At 39.4% G+C, this 21,298-nt stretch overlaps 1 protein-coding gene across 1 annotated transcript; it reads left to right on the top strand.

Moving 5' to 3' along the window:
- The first annotated feature begins 13 nt into the window (after positions 1-13).
- nhlrc2 (NHL repeat containing 2) lies at positions 14-20,651 on the top strand. Its single transcript, XM_085284613.1, has 12 exons — positions 14-217; positions 2,487-2,639; positions 6,112-6,161; positions 8,199-8,604; positions 9,245-9,366; positions 9,478-9,607; positions 11,686-11,779; positions 12,093-12,324; positions 14,797-14,919; positions 15,156-15,365; positions 15,591-15,804; positions 18,583-20,651. Exons 1-12 carry the CDS (start codon positions 55-57, stop codon positions 18,843-18,845), a joined length of 2,160 nt encoding a protein of 719 aa, XP_085140739.1. The 5' UTR covers positions 14-54; the 3' UTR covers positions 18,846-20,651.
- The last annotated feature ends 647 nt before the right edge of the window (positions 20,652-21,298 follow it).

Here is a 21,298-nt window from a genome sequence, read left to right as displayed (position 1 = left end):
CGCGGTATGAATCTCCTCGCTGCTTTACCGAGCTAGCTGGTTGTTGCTTGAAACATGGCGTCCCGGTGCAGCGTCTCTACACTGTTTCCTGTCCAAAGTCAGCTGGATAACGCCTTAGATGACGCTGCAACACAGCAAGAAAAAGAAGATCTCGTTCAACAATATCTAAAAAAGTTAGACGAGAGAGAGGACCTGAAGATACCCGATTTCCAGACAGGTTAGAGCTTTAGCTTAAACACTTCGCCTCTCTTTCGTAGCAGTTTGACTTGAGTTTGCCAACTCTGCTCGTCACTACAGGACTCGGCATGTTCATTCATATATACATTAAGAATGTTGGACAATTGCAGTCTACTTAGGAAGAGCTCTCTTTCCTTTTAAAAGCTAACGTTACAGCACCACACGCCTTGTAACCCTTAAACACAAGTTCTTCATAGTCTGTCAATTAATTAGCTAGCTACCTTATCTATTCCGGAAGAGGAAGAAAAATTACAGGCATTCATGTAATTTAATAATATGTAAAATATGTCAATTTGTCAATGCAGTACTTCACAGTAGGGCTCACTAATATCTTGTAAACCTTCCTTTTCATTCTTGCTATTATCCTTCTGTCACAAATCACCCGAGTCACTCGTCTCCACCCACTCCACCCAATCTTCTTTACCACTCTTGTGCACTGTCCGCTGTTTTGGATGGTTGTCCCAAAGTATTTAAACTCATCCACCTTCACTATCTCGACACCTTATAGATTACAGTGTCGTCTGCAAGTATCATAGTCCATGCCTGACCTCATCTGTTAACCTATCCATCACCACTGTAAACAAGAAGGGGCTCTGAGCCAATCCCTGATGAAACTTTAACCTATATATCTCAACTGCTGCACACTGTTCTTAGACGTACCCTGCGCCACCCTCACGAACTTCTCTGTCACTCTTCACTTTCTCATGTGGCACCATAGTTCCTGTGTTGGCACCCTGTCATATGCTTTCTCTAGATCCACAAGATGGAGTGCATCTGATCTTTTCTGTACTTGAATGGTCAGAAAGCTAAAAATCTTTTTGAGCTTTACCACCATCTCACATATTGAGTCAATGTTTTGCAATCTGATTAGCCCTAGTTTACATAAGTGGATAAGTTGTTGGGCATAAGTTGTTAGCCACTGAACATGCAGGGTTCCTTGGTTTTAATAGTCGGAACAGCATCCACTTGTCTTTTATATGCATAAGAATATAAAAACAATCAAATCCTATTCTATTCTAAACAAAAAATAAAACAAATGCATTTAACTAAATATTGTATATATTGCCCCCCAATTAATTGCTAATGTAATTAAAGTTTAGTTGTGGGAAACTTGGGTCTGCTGCTGAGGGATGCAGCATATTGACAATATTTCACCACACCAGTAGGTGGTGATCTACTGTTAGAACATCAAATGCTAGAGTCACACAAGGCTCAATGTGAACATAACAAGGTCCCCACAACACGTGCTTCTTTTTTTTTTCTTAATTCAGAATTCATCTAAATTTATCTAATTGAACTCTGTTCTACGCAGTCAGAGATAAAGAAGAAAAGGAGCCTTTAAGCTGCTCCGTACTGTGCTAATCTTTTATGCATGTGATTTTTTGTTTTGTTTTGTTTTTTTGTTTGTTTCTTTTTGGGGAGGTAGATTCTTATCTGCTGCAGCATACCAACATATGATCGGTCCCAAATTCATTCTGCAGCAACAATTCAAACATACTGTTGGAGTTCTAAAGAATTATCTCATCAACAAGAACAAGGTGTCATGAAGCTTTTTTGCAAAACACCGTGTGGAAGTGCACTTAAGAGATCTAAAAAAGGAGATGAAGTGGAGATTTGTGTAGCCAAAAAAACCCTTTGGGGCTAAACACTGAAAGATAATAAATGTTAACTAGATTCATCACTAAAAAAGCACACATCTATACATAGGTACCCCATTGGCTGATATGATTATGAATCAATGTGATTTGTTTTGTTCTTCTTCTTTCGTACATTTCTTTGAAAGGTTAAGTCTTGAGAAGATTATCAATGGAAAATTTAGGTAGGGGTATTACTCTTTCACTCTGTACTGGATTTTGATAGTCACCATGCTGTAAAATGTGACAGTAAACTTATCAAATGTGCACGAGTTAAGCGTGACAAATGCTATCAGGCACAATTTAGAGTGCACATGAAAGAAGTGTGAAACAAGCTGATCTAAATCTACAACAAAAACACTTTTTATGGTATTTAACATAACACTTGGGCCACGAGAACTTTCAAGTCACTGCTTTGATCGATCAAACTATCCAACTTTTTCTCCCATGTGACACAAACGCTGTGTCAGGCCCAACCACAGATATGCCTTTTAGGTGTTTTGTTACTATATCCATAGCCCTTCTAGGATGGTAGTGTAAAGCATTTGCCTACACCGTGACTAAACATGATTAAAAAGATGACAACATCATTTTCCACTCTGTGATTTGCTCCAGGCTTAGAGTGGCTGAACACGGAGGGGCCTCTCTCTTTAAACAAGGAACTGGCTGGTAAAGTGGTGCTGCTGGATTTCTTCACTTACTGCTGCATCAACTGCATCCACATCCTTCCTGACCTGCATCAACTAGAGAAGAGACACTCTGTAAAAGGTTTGCACATACTCTACTAACTACGAGGTACTTTCCATACAGCTAATTTAATCAGCTCCAGGAAAATCCTAAAGTAGAAAAACTGTGTATTGTTTAAAAAAAAAACCCTGCTCATCGCTTTCCTTGCTGTCCACATTAAATATAACGTAATGCTGCGTAATGCTTTGCTTGATATTCATTCATTTTTTTCCATCTATCCATCTGCCATCCTGGAAAAGCATGTTTTATCCATCTTTCCTCATTCACGTGTTTGTCTTTTGCCTGTTTGATAGGAAATATATCTGACGTGCGTTCTTGTGCATGATGTTCCCAAGTAAATCAATTTCAGCACATTGCTAAAGAAAAAAGGCTAAAGTCAGATAGTTCGTGTGAATTTCAACCCTAACCTGCCTTATCAAGAACATCATGTTTGTGGGTGAAATGGCTTGTATCTGTGACAGGCGATGGCAGATTGAAACGAAATGATAAACGTCAAGAATGAAAGCAACAATGAGTGGTTCCCACCAGTGGCACTCAACCTCAAGCTCTGTCATACCCAGTGAAGATTTAAATCAAAAATATTTGGGGCTGGTTTTTAGCACTGTTCTCAAACCAGAAAAGATTGTGCTTTTGTCGGGGGCCTGTTGCCAAACATAATTAAACATCTTTTTTTTTTTTAAATAATTATGGGAATGTCTATTAATGATGTGCCCTGTGTGGGTCAATAATTCACTCATCCACCCATCCATTTATTTTCTTAACTGCTTATCCAGCTTAGGGTCATTGAGGCTAGAGGCGATCCCACTTGGTATTGGGCTAAAGCCAGGAAACACCCTGTCAGGCAACAGTGCTAACCACTGCCCTCCTGCATGAAGTCCAATGACTCAGTTATGTGTATTCAGAGTTTGCAGTAGCTTATTATTAAGCTCAGATTAGAAAATTTACACTGGTTTAGGGTTGAGATTTATCAACAATAACAATATCGTCTAATGGCTGCGACATATAATGGATGCCACAGCCTCGGGGAAGAAGCTGCTTTTTAGTCTCTTTATGCAGGTTTTGATGGTGCGGTATCTCTTCCCCCAAAGGCAAAGGTGTAAGCAGGTGATGACCTGGGTGTGTTTTCATAACACACTTCATTGATGGATGTTGTCACTTACAGTATAATTTCTTGACATTATCTCATAGATTCTGGAGAAACTGCATTTTTTCATTGCAGTGAGTTTCTCATTGGGCACTGGCAGATCACATGGTGCTCAGCATCATACAGGATAATTCAGTTTCATTGTCTTTAGTGTGTAAAAACAATATGGTTAAAAAATGCTTATACCATTAGCTTTGACTTGCTACAGGACAGTTTAAAGTATAGAATTTGCTCGTTATTTGGTTACTGTTGAATGGGTGGAAGATCAAGTAAAGCACTGCAGGAATTTATAGTGTATTCTTAAAGTCACACTTCAGCTGCACTGGGCCTCAGTGGAGGTACACGATTTAAATTGGTCCTGTGGTCATGTGTTGTGGAGCAGCATCTCAGGGCCATATTCGTTGGAGCAGGGAAACTGCTTCTTTTCCTTAGGCATGTAGACCCTTATCTCAGCTGTGAAGCGACAGTAGCTAAAAATACTTTCAAGACTCAGTTTAAGTAAGCATAGGTACAGCATACATCTGCCCCTCTGTAGTTTATTGTTTTGTACTTGTGCATTCACAATTCCCAAATGCATTAAAATCATGACTGATGGCCTTACATTCTCACATGCAGCTCTGAAGTAATATCTAGAAATGTTCAGGGCTGCAATAATGTTTGAGAACAGTTATATATAGCAACTCCATGTAAAGCATAATCTCTGGCATTTTAATGGCCCTTTAAACAGGCTATCTATAAGTCTTGAGAGGTCTTAAAAAGGATTAAATTAGCTCTTCTTTTCTTGTTATAGGTACAAACTACAGGGGAGTGCAGACAAAGTGCTGCATACAATAAATAATAGATTCATGGACCTAATGAGAAAGTGCATAAAAGATATCACTGAAAATATAATCAAACTTGTATGATGACAAACAGGCATTACATTTATTTACATTCAAATGTTGTATCATCTGAGGAAGATGTGCCACTTGAAATTCATTTGTGAGTTGAACATTACATAAAAGACACACACACGCAGACTGCAGTGCCACCACACATTATCGTACTTGCCTTATCTCTGGCACCGCTATGGGTACATTCTGTTTGCTGCTGTTGTCACTGAGGTGTGGGAGCCACCCTGTCCAGTCACTCCACAGTCCACCCCGACCCACCCATCGTCACTGCAATCTGTGCCGGCGCTACGCTGCTTGGCAGAGGCCGCGGGTGACGAAATCCGCTGCAGACCGTGTCGAGTTTGAGCGTTGGTGGGGTTCATTTATGAAATGCGTTTTTTGTGTGTGTGTGTGTGTTAAAAAATATGAACTAATGCAACTGTATAGTTTTTAGATGCTTTGTAATTTGTTGTTATTAAAGCCCTGAACAGCTCAGGGCTGTCCCTGGGATTAAAATCTAAAGTGAAAAAGCCACATAGAGTTTTATGCTCCATATATCTGGAACAAGATATCAGAAAACTTGCTGTAGCTTTTAGTTCCCTCAAATCAGTGCCTTATAATGAAATTAAACATGGGATTCACGCCTTTTTAAATAAATAGTGTGTAGTGTTTTGAAAGTGCCTTGTCACTGAAAGTTGCTCTTTTGCTGTTTCTTGTGTAACTCTATTAATGAAAACAAGTCTTTTTTTCCATTTAGAAAGTTGTTTTGCTCTGTGTACAGTTGCATGCAATCAAATTGTAAATAGTAGAAACTGCACAAAATCAAACTTGTTAGAAATCTTTTTTATTTTTTAAAATCTGTGATCACGCTCGATTCCCTGTGAATAAAGCATTTTCAGAGCGACAAGGTAGCTTTGACATTTCTGCCGCTCCGCTCGGGCTCTGTTTACCCAGCGTATTGTCGAGTTTTTGATTTAAGGAATGACAGAAGTACAAAAGTGACTGTTTCGATAGAGAGTTTTATAATGATTGTAAGGAAGGAAGGAAACTAATCAAGATATCTGCTATCTGTGGACTCTTTGGAGAGTTTTAGTGCCACAAAAGCATGTGTTTAAAATAACATCACCAGCCTGTTACATTCATAGTTCTAGGCAATTCAGTTGCATAACATTTGAAAGTCTGCAGCCCTTGTACAAAGTCACAAATTATAACCACTTTCTGTCTTTAGCTGTATAATAAGCATAGTGTTTACTTATCTTTGATGATTACTGAGAAATGGCTTTTCCAGAAACCTCACTTAAACCTGCAATGTGTTATGCTTGAGGGTTGGTTGGTTTACATAGAAGGTCTCTTAAATTTTACAGTGGAAAAATCATTGTGCTTAGTGCATCTTTGCATGTACGTTTGTGACATGTGTGTCTTATGCAACACCTTTCTGCCTAAACGCTCACTGTTCGCTGTTTAATCTCTTTTTCAGATGGGTTGGTTATTGTTGGTGTGCACTCTGCCAAATTCCCCAATGAAAAGGTATGTTTTGGGTTTTTTGGAAACTTTTAGGGGAAACTTTTGCTTTTTTTTTTCTTTAATACTTCAAAAGTATCTACATGTATACCGATGAATTTATACTTTGTTTAAATTACTCCAAGTAAAAAGAGGGCTGTAGGAGCCAGGGTGTTAATTTGAAGTTTTATACCTGTATACAAACAGGAGAATAAGATTTTGGCAGCATATAAAAATTGCAAGAACTTACTTTCTTTATCAATCCCGGACCAGAAACTCTGTTCTTCAGATATTCCTCTTAATATTCTGCTATTGGCTCCCTTTTGTTTTTGTTTTTTAATGAAATCTTTTGCCAACTTGGCAGGGGAATAATCTGTACTCTCCAACTGTGAGGAAATAAATGATGCTTCATATGCATAGTACTTACCCTACTTTTTATCAAAAACAAACAGGCAGGCAAAGTTTTACAAATTAAAACAACAAAATATCTGGATATTATATGGTTTACAATGATATCTAAGCTCGTGGAAAGTCATTTGTAGCGTTCTGATGCAGAAAAACTGTATATGTAATTTGCTCTACATAGATGGGCTCTGTACCCTGTTATAGTTTGTAATAAATGGGTAATATCACAGTAATAAGTTGGTAATGGTATAATGGTATCATTGTATTAAACCTCCCAGTTAAAGTGTTGCAATCTTTGCAAGTAACTTAAAGCCAAAATATTTCATATTTGATTACTGCATCCATGTTTGCAATAACTGCATCAATATGCATCAATATGCAATTGCATCATATTTCTTGTTTCTTTATTGGTCTGTGGGGTTTTGCTTCTTCAGTCTTCTCTTCAGGAGGTAAAATGTATTTTCATATGGATTCAAATTTGGATTTTTGACTCCAAAACCCTAAATAATCTCCCGTCGATAATGTGGCCAAATGTATGGATGCATTTCTTCGTAAGTCAGAAGACAAAGTGTTTCTGTAGATGTAGGCAATTACTCTGTTACTACCATCGTGATCATCAGGAGATTCTCGATAAAAATCTGTTAGCTTGTTCCATTAGCGGCCATGTAAACCCAGGGCATGAAACAACCTCAACCATGCTGCACAGATGAGCTTTTATTGTTTAGGATCATGAACAGATGTCTTCTTTCTTCATACTTTCAAGCACTTTCACAGTTGAAATCGCTGTTTCGTAAGTCCAGAAGCCTTTGGTCCCAAACTGTCTCCAACTGACTCTTCTCTGCACATTTTTGCCAGTTTCATTACAGCTAATAAGCAGTTTGTGTTTTGCAGTAAGACCTCTATATTGTTAATCTTCGCCACTTTTCTTTGGCGGTTGTTCATAATGTTATGCACTTTTATTTTATTTATTTTTTTCTTTACTGTTCTCACCATTTGTCTCTGTCATCAGTTGCCCCTGTTTTCCTTGGATGCCTGTTTAAATGCCTGTTGGTCAGTACTTCGGTGGTTTCCGTCTCTTTCAGGACATTCCATATTGCTCCACTGGATGTGCCCGATGTTTTTGAAATGTCTCTTGCAGATTTTCCCACTTTTCTAATCTTTGAAATTATGTGCTTTTCATGAATAGATCTTTATGTTGGTTTACCCTGCTTAACTAAAAATGTAGATGAAATCCAAAGCTTAAACTAAAAGTGGAAATCCAGAGCTTCTTTACAATTAAACCTTTAATCTTCAAAAAATGATGTACGTCATGTTTCAGCATTTCACTCGTTTAAAAATCTGGGTGTTTTGATACAAAATGTGTCAACCTGTGTGTTGTTTAAAATCATTGTAAAGGGCAGTTAGTCTTTTAAAAGATGACTTTCAACTTAACAGCAAAAGCTTTACTTATAAAAGGGCTGTCCTGAATACCAGTATTTTGTGCTCCTGTAATTTGGGGGGATAGTTAAATCACTAAGTAAGAGCTTTGTAACGTTTTTGCTACATGCAGACTTTTCTAAAAGACTTGGAAAAGTTTCTGAACTTTTTGATAAATTCAGGTGGAGCCTTATTGAAGGACAACACTTGAACTCATCACCATTTTTGCACATGTTCTCAAAGGTCCTGGACAACATCCGAAGCGCTGTGCTCCGCTACGACATCTGCCACCCCGTGGTAAACGACAGCGAGGCGAGTCTCTGGCATGAACTGGAGATCTCCTGCTGGCCCACGCTGGTCCTACTTGGACCACGTGGCAACTTGCTCTTCTCCCTGGTGGGTGAGGGCCACCGTGACAGGCTGGTGCTTTTCACTGACTGCGCTCTGCGTTATTATGGGGTGCGTGGTCTGCTCAAGGCTCACACAGTGGGAATCAAGCTGTACAAAGACGCCCTGCCACCCAGCATCCTTTCTTTTCCTGGAAAGGTGGCTATAGACAACAGTACTAAAAGGCTTGTCATAGCAGACACAGGACATCACAGAATACTGGTGGTGTCTTCTACTGGAGACCTGCTACATGTCATAGGAGGTAAGAGACTTCACACCAATGCATTTTTAAAACAACAACAACAAATGGGCATGATGTAACGAGCTCCAATTTAGATGGCCATTAAATACAAAAACTATTGTGTTGTAATAAGTGAGATCTGTAAAAGTTCAACAGCAATATTTAGCCAATGATGACATTTTAGCATTATGCAACTGCCTCAACAACCCTCAGAGGAGCCACATGGCAGTTAGGCTGATGTCCCCAGACCAGCAGAGAGGTTGGCAGCAGCAGGGACTTGTACATGCTGGGAACTGGCACTGACCTAGAGTGGACAAATGAGGAGAGAAAATTGAGGATTGGTTTTATTTTTGTGTTGTTGACATCAGCTCTGTGCACGCATAAGAAAGGTTTGCCGAGCTGCAGAGCGTGACGTGATTCTGAAGTTTTCTCCTATTTAGTTTCAGCAAAGAAGAAACTTCCTTCTTTGCTGAGACTAAATAGCAATAATTGTCATACGAATAGTCATGAATAAAAATAATTATTCCACTCTGATTCATTTTTTAAAAATTTAATATTGACATGTCTGAATTTTATTATGAAAAATAAATATTTGGAGCTTATTATTACCTTTAAGTGATCGAAAGCTTTAATCAGTGCTGGGTTTTTCCTTTTGTCACAGGGCCTGAAAGCGGGAGAAAAGATGGCGACGTGTCTGAAGCTTCCTTTAACTCCCCTCAGGGTGTGGCCATTAAAGGGGACACTGTATACGTGGCTGACACGGAAAACCACTTGATTCGAAAGGTTGTCTTAATAATTTTAGTTTTAAAAAGTATTTTTTTCAAGTCTTTGTTGATATTTATCAACCATAATAAATAATAATAATAAACCATCTGTGTCTGCATCTGTTTGTAGATCGACCTGTTAGAGGGAAAAGTCAGCACTCTGGCTGGAGTAGGCACTCAAGGGACAGACAAAGAGGGCGGGGCTATGGGACCACAGCAGCCAATCAGCTCTCCTTGGGATGTGATGCTTGGCACTGCCAGTGAGGAACTTTAATTGCCTTTCTGCCTTGTATGAGTCTTAGAAGATTCACCTTCAAAACAAGCTTTTAGTATTCAGGGCACAAATACACTAGATGACACATTCGTTTACACTTATACAATGTAATATAAAACTTCTATTTCTCCTTAAAACATCAAATCCTCCTTATCCCTGCCTTTTAATTATTTTCTCTTGAGCATTTATTTATACACTTGATTATTAATAGCTTATTAATTTCATACAATACTTTTATTTTTAAATTCAAGTGGGAATCTTTTTTCTTTTAAACTCTTTTTGGTGAATATCTTGTTGTCATGAAGCGTCATTAATGTGGGATTTAGATTAATAATCAGTCAGCTCAGACTCTCATATACACTTGTTATTCCACATTGATTATCTATTTTTCTTCACCCTAGGAGAAAAATACAAGTCAGTTTGTTTATCTATTTGCTCTCCTTGTGATTTAAAAATGTGACAAACTAAATTTGTTACTTTGTTTGTTACTTTGTTACCAGCAGACTGATTTAATTAATTATTTTTTTCTTGAACATTAAACACCTCTTGTAAGATCTTGCGGTTGCATTTGAAGGAAACTGTCCCCATAAATTGTGTCCTTCAGTAAAAGAAACAAAGAATGAAACTGTATGTCTGGACAGAGGTGTTTATTTTGCCTCTGGCAAGCGCTGTTCTCAACGATTCATAATGTAGAGGTATGTGTTTGTGTGATTTATACAAATCTTCTTAATTGAAAGTGTTAAGCATAGAAGATTTCAGGGCTACCGCAGTTAATTTTTTGCCTCAGGTTGATTTACACCACAGCCAGCTGGTTTTAAGCTGGTCTCAGAACCTTTAACTTCAGTACACCCTGACTAATACATTTAAAATTTAAAGCAGTCTTTTAATATTAAAATAATTTCCATAAAAATGAGCCATTCGGCACTTCTATAAGTACCAAATGGCTCAATTTTGCAAGTACTCTCTGTCTGTGCTAACATCCCTGGGAAAGGTATGCATTTACCATGGTAAACAGGAAGTGAAGGGCTGGGTGCTTGAAGAAAATACTATGAAGGAAGCAAAAATAAAACAAAGATTTCTTTGCTTGGACCTAGAAAGATGGGGAACTGTTACTCAAAGCAACACACAGAAGGTGTTCATGGCAGCAGAAAACAGATTGGGACTCATGGAAAAGCAAATACATCAACCCAGAGTGATATGAAGAGCGTTATCAATTACATGGGAGAGGCATATTCAAAAGATGAAATTAAGTAAATGTGTGTGTTTAATATTTTGGCTTCATTGACCCAGTCAGAAAGCAAAGATGTTTTCAGGTTCTGCCTGTTCTGACTAAATCTCTCCTTAAACACCACCCGTATGGTTTAAACAGTGAGTGTTTAAAAAAAAAAAAAAAAACTCTTATTAGTATGGATGTACCCTGACATTGTCTTCTGAGAGAACGTCCAAACACACATCCACATATTCATGATTTATTCAAGATGTGGATGAATAAATTATTCAACCAAATCAAGAGGATCCCACACCTTTTGAACTATAAAGTGCTAGACTGGCTTTGAGTCAAGTATGTATCCCTGACAGTCCACCCGTTTTGATCAAGAAAGGCTGAACTTTGCCCCGCATTAAAAATACAACAGAGATCGTGCATGTCTGTAAGGCTTGTGCGTTCATCACAGTGGCAGTATTGTATCTGCTGAGTGCATATGGCCTTTGTCAGAGAGGCTGCTGTGTGTCTTAAACCTGCACGGCTCCATATTTTGACTCAGTTCTGACGCTGAGCAATCAGCAGATCGGGAGAGGGGGAGTTTGCAAAAATAATTTTGCTGCCTGGAAAAAAAAAATCTATTTCTTACTTTTACTTTGAAAAAAACACATTTTGTCCTTGTGTTTGAGCAGACTGTAGTCCCAAACACACCTCAAGAACATAGCTCAACAACGAAGGACAAATATCACAGTAGTTGTTGAATGATACTGAGGCTGACTGGTAGATGGCCAAGAGCACTGACACCAGTTCCTGCTCCCATATTTATCCTGTGGGGTTTTTTTGCGTTTTATTTTCATGTGTAGGCGGCGATGAAGACAACGTGCTGTGGATAGCCATGGCAGGGACTCACCAGATCTGGGCTTTGTTCCTAGCTGATGGAAAACTGCCCAAAGGAAGGTGAGAGACCAGTACATGACTGCCATGGCCGCTTCGAAACATATTCTGATAATATAATGACATGGTTGTAATTCTCCTTTTAAAACTGTGAAAATGGATTCCTCTTCTTGTGTGTCTTCCGTGGTCGGAAGTTTCACAGGAGGTCACATTATGTAATAATCTTTTTTAATTACCGCAAATAAACAGGAGATAAAATCTCAGTCTTGTTTTTATTAAAAGAAACAAAAAACAAACAGATTTTCTCCTTTTTGGAACTCTGTCCATCAGGAAGTGCATTCTAGTATTTAATGACATTGTCTTGCCATTTGAACAGCGAGTCCAAGGCAGGGATTTGTGTGCGATGGGCGGGCAGCGGCAACGAAGAGAACCGGAACAACGCCTACCCTCACAAGGCAGGCTTTGCCCAGCCTTCAGGCCTGGCTTTAGCCCCAGAGGAGCCCTGGAGCTGCATGTATGTGGCTGATAGCGAAAGCAGCACCATCCGAACGCTGGCGCTGAAGGATGGAGCCGTCAAGTTGCTGGTCGGAGGAGAGAGAGACCCACTGGTGGGTGTACAGTAAATGGGGGAAGAATGAATTAATAGTGTAAAAAAAGCTTTATTTACCATTCATCATCATCTTCCCTCTGCTAGATACCTTTTCAAGTATCCTTATTTCCAGTTATAATGCTCATGTGGTTTGAAACAAACAGTTACAGCATCTCTTAATGAAGTTTCACAGACCAGCATGATATAGTGCACATAATTTATCAACTTGTTGTTTGCCATATTGTCCATTTTTATTGCTACTTTAAAAGGTGAACTTCTTATAGAAAGAAAAAGCCAGCGCAGATGAACTTGTGGAGACAAATTAAAAGTCCATTTCCGAAGCAGACTGTAGGAGCAGAATAACCTTGTGCGGCACTTTCAATGATGATGTGTCCTGTGTTTGGCTCTGTCACCATACATCAACGCAAAACACACAGTGTGAAACCTGCACATTAGTCTGCCACATTTCCAGCCACACAAAACATTAGGACAATTATGAAGAAAAATGTTGCACAAATATGAATCATTGTTAGGCACTCACGCAGAGTTTAGGGCTATTTTTGTATGCATAAAAATATGGGTTTTTTTTCCTTTAAAGAGAAACAAGTAAACACAGACCCTCTTGTTTGTTGCTAAAGGAAAGCCTGAAAAACAATGTTGGGGCATACCTTCATGCCCTTACAGCAGCTCTGCTGTAGTTTCTTTGTCTTGCCGCACTGGTGTATTTTTGGAAAGTCACAAGCTTGTAAGTCCCCATGAGAGCAGGAAGTAATTAACTAGAGAGTCATATACAGTTTATTTAACATGGTGAAGAGCCGGGAGAAACTATTAGCTGCCCACAGATGTTTAAGGAGTTGATCTAGAACAGCCAAACAGTATTGAAGCTGAGGTGGCGTCCTCTCATGTTTGCACTTTTACAGTAATATCAGTTGTCAAATTGAGCTAAAGCAGAGATGTCAGACTCATTTTACACTGTGGACACATAAAGAGTAAGTCACCGTGCAGAGATTTAACTGCACCTTTAATCCTGGAGATATCTTAATATAATAACAGACAGTATGACAAAAAACAGTGTTGTTGTTTTTTTTTTGTTTTTTTACATGAGAGAGAAACACTGATGTAGTATGTGAAAGAAATCTGTCAGTGCAACTCTTAAAATGTTCTTTTTTTTTTACTGTGGATCTGTTGTGAAAAAATACATACATTTCTACAGTAGATGGTGGGAAAACGGGAACAACTGTTTTTCTATTATTTTATTACTTTGGTGTAGTATGAATGGCCATGGGAGGGGTGTTTATCAGTAGAAAAAGCTGTAAAACGGGTGAAAAAATGGTTAAAAGTCCAAAATATATGCCCACCTTGACATTTCCCAAAGCAGTCCAGTGTAAGGTTATTACAGTTAGCTAACACTAAACTGAAAGTAGAGATGAAAAAACATTTTAGTTAACTAAAATAAAAATAAAAGCTAGACTTTTATTTTCCATCCTATTTTCCATATTTTCCAAATCAAAAAACGTATCTGATTTTAGATTCAGCATCTTTTTTGCACTGCTTCTGATGTGGCGGCTGACTTCATGTCTTTGATAGTAAATGGACTGTTTCTTATGTAACACTTTTCTACTGTAGTTGAGCATTTAAAGCACTTTATTCACACTCGAGAATAATTCTGCATCCTTGGCAACCATTCTTCTGATTACTGTCGTCTTGCCACATGCAACAAAATACTGATTTCCATTTTCAGGGGGTAGAGGATGAAGCTGCACGTAGCTGGATCTAGCTAGTTTAATTACCAGTGACTGAAGATTGCGTTTTTTCCCCATTTCAGTCTAGGTTGTCTGCATTGCAAATTCTCAAGTCTGGGAGGTGAATTCATGGTGCACAACCCCTTTAATGTTGAGAACATCTACGAGCATGCTCCAGGTCCTCCAGCTCCTTTTTGAACTCGACCAAATTCTGTTTACCTCATTCTTCAGCTGAAGTCTGGTTGGGTTGCTGAGATGTTTCAAGCTCACACTTGTGCAGTTAGATAATGGATTTAAACCTATTGGCTTTCACTCAGTGGATTTTACATTTCCAAGGATTTGTTGTTGTAAACACCTTGTAGCTGTTTAGTCAGCGAGCCAGGAGAATCATGAGACTTTGAAGATTGTTATCATGGTCCTTTTCTGTTGCTGTTGTTATTTACAGAGCTGATACAAAATTATAACCAATTTATCGAAATGTTATCACAGCTTCTTACAAATTGGTTGTTGATGGGATTATCTGTTTGGTCATGCTAGTTTCAAATGAATCATGGCACACACAAAAAACTAAAATGATTTATCTCACAGTCTTAATCTTTTTATGTATAAAATTCATCATTCATAAGATAGAAAAGGCTTCGGCTTTCTTCAGTTTCCTGTCTCGTTTTCAATGCAGTTAAGGGTGTTTTGTAATTTTAGTCGATAATATGTTTTTTTCTCTAACCAGTGTTTTGTATTGTTCAAAACAGAACCTTTTTGCTTTTGGGGATATGGACGGGAAAGGGGTGGATGCCAAACTCCAGCATCCTCTCGGTGTTGCCTGGGCTTCCGAACAAAACTTGCTCTATGTAGCCGACTCCTACAACCACAAGGTAACAGATGATTGTCACAAGGCTGCATTTTAAAGATGTACTGTGCAAATTTAACACTTATGTTCTGTAATGAGTTCCTTGAAGTGACTGAGTTCATGCCAAAGTGGTTAAAACTCCTTTTGAATTCCAGGAAGGAAATTTTTTTTTTTGATAACCAACATCTTGTGTGTGTGTGTGTGTGTGTGTGTGTGTGTGTGTGTGTGTGTGTGTGTGTGTGTGCCTGTGATTCTCCTCAGATCAAGGTGGTGGATCCAAAAACAAAGCAGTGTAGCACATTAGCAGGAACAGGAGATGCTGGAGATACTCTGGGTCCAGAGTTTAACAAATCCTGCTTCAATGAACCCGGAGGAATCTGTGTCGGTGACGGCGGAAAACTGCTTTACGTGGCCGATACCAACAACCACCAAGTCAAAGTGCTGGACCTGACCTCCAAGACTGTCTCGCTGGTGAGTGCGTTGCCTGTGTGTGCGTGTGTGTATTTAGGAAAAGTGTGGTTCCAACCTTGAGAAAGTGCTTTACATTTTGTACACGTTTGTGTAATTAATCTGTCCTAAAAGCTTCTGCGCTAGAAGAGATTGAATTAAAGGTGACAAAGACAGGACACTGTAAGTTAGGGTAGCTTTCTCCTTGCTTTTGTTTAATCCAAACACCCATATCTCTCTTTTATCCAGCTCCCCATCTCCCGCGAGTGCACAGACTCGGTACCTACAAAGCCCTCGGGTCCGACCAAAGCCCCCACGCTGCCTAAATCAGCTGCCAGGAAAGAAATGCCGCCAGTAGCGGTGACTGCGGGCCAGACTGTCATCATGTCTGTCACACTGTCACTTCCAGAAGGGACCAAACTCACTGAAGAGGCGCCCAGCTGCTGGGCACTCTCAGCAGAGGGTGAGACAAAGTTCAGTCACTGTTACATGAAGTATCATGCATGTAAATGTTCTGAGCATGTTTAGCCTTCATGCCCATGAAAGATGTCTTGACCATCATTGACACCTCATCCTGTCACTGATGTTACATCCATGAGCTTCTGCCACACAGCTGCACATGTTCACAGGGACACACTTGGAATTTTAAGTAAAGTTTTGCACGAAAAGTTTTTGATTTTGAGATAATGTTGACAAAATTCAACTTCTCAGTTTCAACTAAAGAGCACTTATAAACACTCATTTATATAATGCTTCTTTAGTAAGTACTGTACATCCACAGTCAGTTTAGAATCACCAGTTAACCTGTTGTGCATGTTTTTGGACTGTGGGGAAAAAGCTGGAAAAACGCAGGCAGGCTCCGGGAAAACATGCGAACTGCAAGCACCAAAGGCCCCAGCATCACTGGAGATTTGAACCAGGAAGCTTCTTGCTGTGCGGGAAAAGTGCTAACCACTGCATATAAAAAATTAGTAATTCTTCTGTGACTTGATTGAGAACCTTCAGCTCACTTTAAAGCAAAAATCTTTCGAAGCTGATTGACTGTATTAGTTATTTGGTAAAATTACATGATGCTGTGACACAGAAATTAGGCTTTTTTTTTGTTATTATTACTGTAATTTCTAAGCTAGTTAGTCAGACATGCTGTATTTCCATTGTGTTGCTGGGCCAGACTAATGCAAGTTAATTATTTTGTTGCGTGTTGGCTGAAGAAAAGCACTAAAGCAGCAGCCTACAGACATCACTGTAATGTGTGTAAACCCGAGGACTGACAGATCTGCTGCGTCTAAGCTTTGATTGGACTTTTTTTCCCGTTCAGGTGAGAGGTTAATTGAATTCTAAAACCCCAGCAGTGTTTGGCAAAGACTTCACAAATATCTGCTGGGAACCAGAAGTGGAAGGATTTAGGTGGCAGAGCAGTGAGGAGGCAGCTTACAGCAGCTGCTTTGTATAACAGCTTGTTTGGAAAAAAAAAATGCATGCTTTTCCTCAAGTTATTTCTCTGTTCGTCAGGGTAACCAACCAGAGTCAGGGCTGCAGCATAAACGTCCTCCCTGTGCTTAGAATGAGCGCGTTGTGGAGTGAAGCCTCTAATTCTCTCCTACAAAACTTTATTTTGGTCTCTGATCTGTCAAAAAGTGAAGGATGCTTAACCTGCCTGCACGTCGTTTTCACCGTTCAACAAGCAGATTCTCACTCTGCCAGCCCACACCTGGAATTTATAGTTCGCAGCTAAAACAAAGACAAATACTTAAATCACTCAAAGCTCTTTTAAACCACCAGCGAGGAGGTACGAGGCGTGGATGGCTTAATTTATGATTTTATATTCTAAAGAGGTTTAGTCTAATTCTCTCAGATTGTAGTGTTGACCATAGGATCGATTGATACGTGATTTTTTTTTTTGATTTTTTTTATGTGATGTGATGTTAGTGACAGTTGTGGTCTGTTCATTACGTTTGCACCAAAAGTGTTTCCATCATCCTGAGCGCTGCAGCATGAAATCCTCGATAACGGCAGGCTATTTTTAGAGCATTTCGATAAGACGACATGCCTTGGTTCACATAATTAGCTACCAGGCTATGTTATGTGATCCCCCGCTGTCCCATTATACCCAGTCTAGACTTATGCTGATCAGATCAGAGCAGAGGCAGGGATTTTAATGGATCAACTTAGAAGTGCACGCCAGATCTAAATTGTTTTTTTAGTGGCTTTTTAGAAATGGCTTCCCTGGGACCCAGCGTTAGACATCAGCTTCATTAATCTCGGCTGGCTTGGGTTCTGTGGTCTCTGTGGCGTGATATTTTCTCACCGCTGACGCTCCGGTGATTCTTTTCGACTTTCATTTATCTTTCAGTGGTCGTGTCGCTTCAGATGTGTACTTGTGTCTAAAAATATTCCCTGTGTTTCAGAAAATGAATGTCTTCAACCACTCTTTATTTGATTTAGTAAGGGTATGTGAGTTTGGCCTAATATTTCAGAGGGACTGTTTTACTGTGCAGGCTTGAGTCAGCCCTAGCACTCTGGCTGCACCCCACTACGTTCAGCAATAAATCGAGATGCCAGCCAGCTATTCTCATTCAAAGCCATCTGTTCTTTCAAAACATGGATGAACTAAGGCGGACACGTGACCAAACCGGGGATTGAGCTTAGTTTATGTCATTCTTGAAGTGGATCTGTGGGTTCATCGTGGACAGCCCACAATATTCAGTGTGCCTGACAAGTAAACTTCACTGTCTGTCACTATACAGGAGTTTAACCACACTTTTAAACCTGAATATGTCTTTATACCAGAAAAAGATTGTATGCGAGTATAAAAAAAGTCTTGTTTTTCTTTTTGACATGATAGAGAAATGCTGATGATGAAAAGTCCAAAATTTATGGCCTCCTTCATATTTCCCAAAGCAAAGTCCAGATTAGTCCTTGCCCGGCCAATTCTGGACACAATACTGGAATTCTGAGAGTGTCCTAGACTTTGGAAGCATATCCTTACAGAGTTGAGATAGAACTACCAATCAGACTGGTATCTGGAAAGGTTCCTGAGCAGTGCTAGTGTGCGCTAAGCCGCTGGGGGAGACTGTGCAGAGTGCTGCAACAATGCTTAACTGGGTGCTTCATCTCAAAGTAACATTGAGGTTAATGCCTGGCCTGAGTTTACCAGTTTACCAGCAAGGCATGTACACTGTACATAAAAGTTGGACGTCCTTTGACATCACTTCCTGTTTTGTTTTTTGTTTTTTTAAAGGTAACGAGTGGCTGCTAGACCATCAGGTGCTTACTGGTTCCATTAAGGATCTCTCACAGCCCCTCTGCATCTCAGCCAAACTTCCAGTCGTTATGAAGGAAACAAACGGCAGTCCAAGCCTCACGTTGGCCGTGTGGGCGTACTACTGTACGGAAGCAGGTAAAGCCTGCATGATGAAAGCGGCTTCATTCTCCCAGCCTCTTCAAATAAACGCCAGTTCTGGAGAGGGAGAGGTCATCGTGGAGTTGACTCATGCCTTCTGAAGCCGCCTACATGTCTTAGTTAAAATAGCCTTAGATACTCGGATGTCTCTTCACATATAACACATTAGCTCGGTAATGTTCTCGACTGTGTGCGACGGCTATTAAAGGAGTGCAGATAGACACCCGCAGATATACTATATATTATATTTATGTAGTGAGCTCTCATGACGACAGGTTGCATTGCTAATATGTGGGGGTTTTGCCAAGTTGTTTATCAAAACTAAAAGAATAAGGAAACTTATTAAAGTTATTTAATGAGAAACTATGAATATCTAATTTATCGTAGCACTGCTGGTGTGATTGATGGGCAGATAAATAAAGGGATTTTCATCCGTTCTCTTATCTTCTGGAAAATCTAAAGTTCTTTCAGGTGTTAAAAACAAAGTAAAAACTAAAACTTCAGCTTTATAGTTTCACTTTAATTGAGGAAGGAGGATTTGAAGTGATTATTATTATGAATATTATTATTATAAGCTGATAAGTAATAAAATAAGTAGAATTTCTTTAAATGGAGACTTTATATGAATCAGCTTTTCAATGCTAATATCGAGTTCCAGCCAGTGTCTTCATAAAAAAAGGATATTTGAATTATGTAAGGCTTTCATAGGGATTATTAGGTTAGGATAAAAATCTATATCTTTCATTTAATCTCAGCCCAGCAGAGGAGGTAGTTAGCAGGAGAGGACAGATGTGTGACGCTTAAGTCTTTATGCAGTTGGGGGTTTATTGAACGTGTCCATGCAGAGACTCTCATTTCTCGTTATCATTATAATGTTAAAGTTGTGCAGCGCCGCGGTATAAACGTTTTCACTTTCCTCCTTTAAATGCTGTATTACCACAGATCAGCGCGGGGTTGGTTTGGTCACATCAGCTTGGAAAGGTGCCCGCCGATCGAGCTCCCATCCCGCGTGCATTTGTTTACACGTGTGGCAGCAGACTGATTCTTCTTAAGCCGTTTACACTGTTCTCTCGTAGCCCGAAAGCTTTCCGATTGCGATTATTCACAGCGCACCAGAAGCTGTTTTGATTCCGAACCACCTGTTATTTTGAGTAATGAGTAAAGTGCCTGTTTTCGAGGAGGGGGAAGCAGCCGAGGACACTGACATGACTGCCGCCTGTTCCCGCACGCTGAAACCAAAGTCTCATTAAATTCTCTCCATCAAGCATTTATACACTTCATCTCAGCTTCACAAAGGGAACATTATATGAAAGGAATGCTAATAATGATCCGCTCGATCACGTTGTGTAATGCGATATGATAATGTGGAAGTTGTTTTGTCATTTTGCCTTTATTGGTTTACTAAGTTATGAGTTGTTGTGAGAGCGTTTTGATTATCGTTGCTGTCATCATGTCTCATAACCTAATTGTGCTCGTCAGCCTGCTCTTATTTGGTTTGGCTCACTCAGCCCAAGTGCCTTGGAAAGGATTGCATGGATGGTGTACATTCATGGCACTTTAACCGTATTAGAAGCAATACTGTTTTGTTTTTCCTTTCTCTTTTTTTCAACTCCCACAAGTTATTTATTTCCAGCGAACTGCAGATGTTGTACTTTCTCGGCTCTCTTATCCCTCTGGCACTTTTTAATGAGCACTAATAACCTTTGGGTGGCTGTCGGTGGGCATTAAGCTCCTGATATTGTTTTGTAACTCTCACTTGATTTTGTTTTTTTCTTCATTTCTGACTTCTCAGACACATTTTGGCATGCTTTTGTCTTCAGGGGCACCTTGTTAATACTTTGGCTTCTCCGTGTTGGACTTCAATATGCAGCACAGTGAGGAAAAACTAATAAAACTTATTTTATCTAGTCTGGTTTGTGTGCCGTTCTTTTCATTTCCTGGTATTTGAGAATCAGTTTGTTTTGCGTAATTCCAACCAATACATTAATAAGCTGGTGCTGAAGCTCTTTTATATGAGATGCTATCAAAAGCATCACTAATGAGCACACTCGTTACATAAAAATGTAAAAATGCCAGTTTATTTCTGAGCTGGCCTCATACGCAGACCTCCTGTTTGACGCATAGTTAATATCTTTCATTTTTCTCATTCCTGTTACAAAGAAAGAGCCATCTTTCTTTTTTTTTTTACTCTAGTTTTGGTCATTAACATAGTTATAAACAGACAGCTTACAGAAGCAGTCTCTCGTGTTTACAATGAAGTTACAGAAAAACAGTTTTGTGTGTATTTCCTAGTCAATTAACGAGTCCTGGAACAAGAATTATTGGAGTGGTTCAAGCTCAGTTTAATTTTGTGTAAATGCTTTCGCATGCAACAAAAATGCAACTGCAGTAACTGAATGCAGTAAAATATATGGGCTTGGAGTCAATCTTGATAACTTTGAACCCTGAATGCTGTGAAAAAAGGTATTTGCCCCTTCCTACTTTCTGTTTCTCTTTTTTGCATATTTGTCACGTTTTTTTAAGTTTAATGTAAGACAAAGATAACCAGAGTAAA

The sequence above is a fragment of the Mchenga conophoros genome, linkage group LG8 (genome assembly GCF_057382185.1).
Source record: "Mchenga conophoros isolate Kocher_MC1m ecotype Shallow Benthic linkage group LG8, M_conophoros_male_GT1.1, whole genome shotgun sequence".
Taxonomy (NCBI): Eukaryota; Metazoa; Chordata; class Actinopteri; order Cichliformes; family Cichlidae; genus Mchenga; species Mchenga conophoros.
The sequence above is the reverse complement of the archived record's forward strand: the minus strand, read 5'-3'. Positions and strand labels throughout refer to the sequence as shown.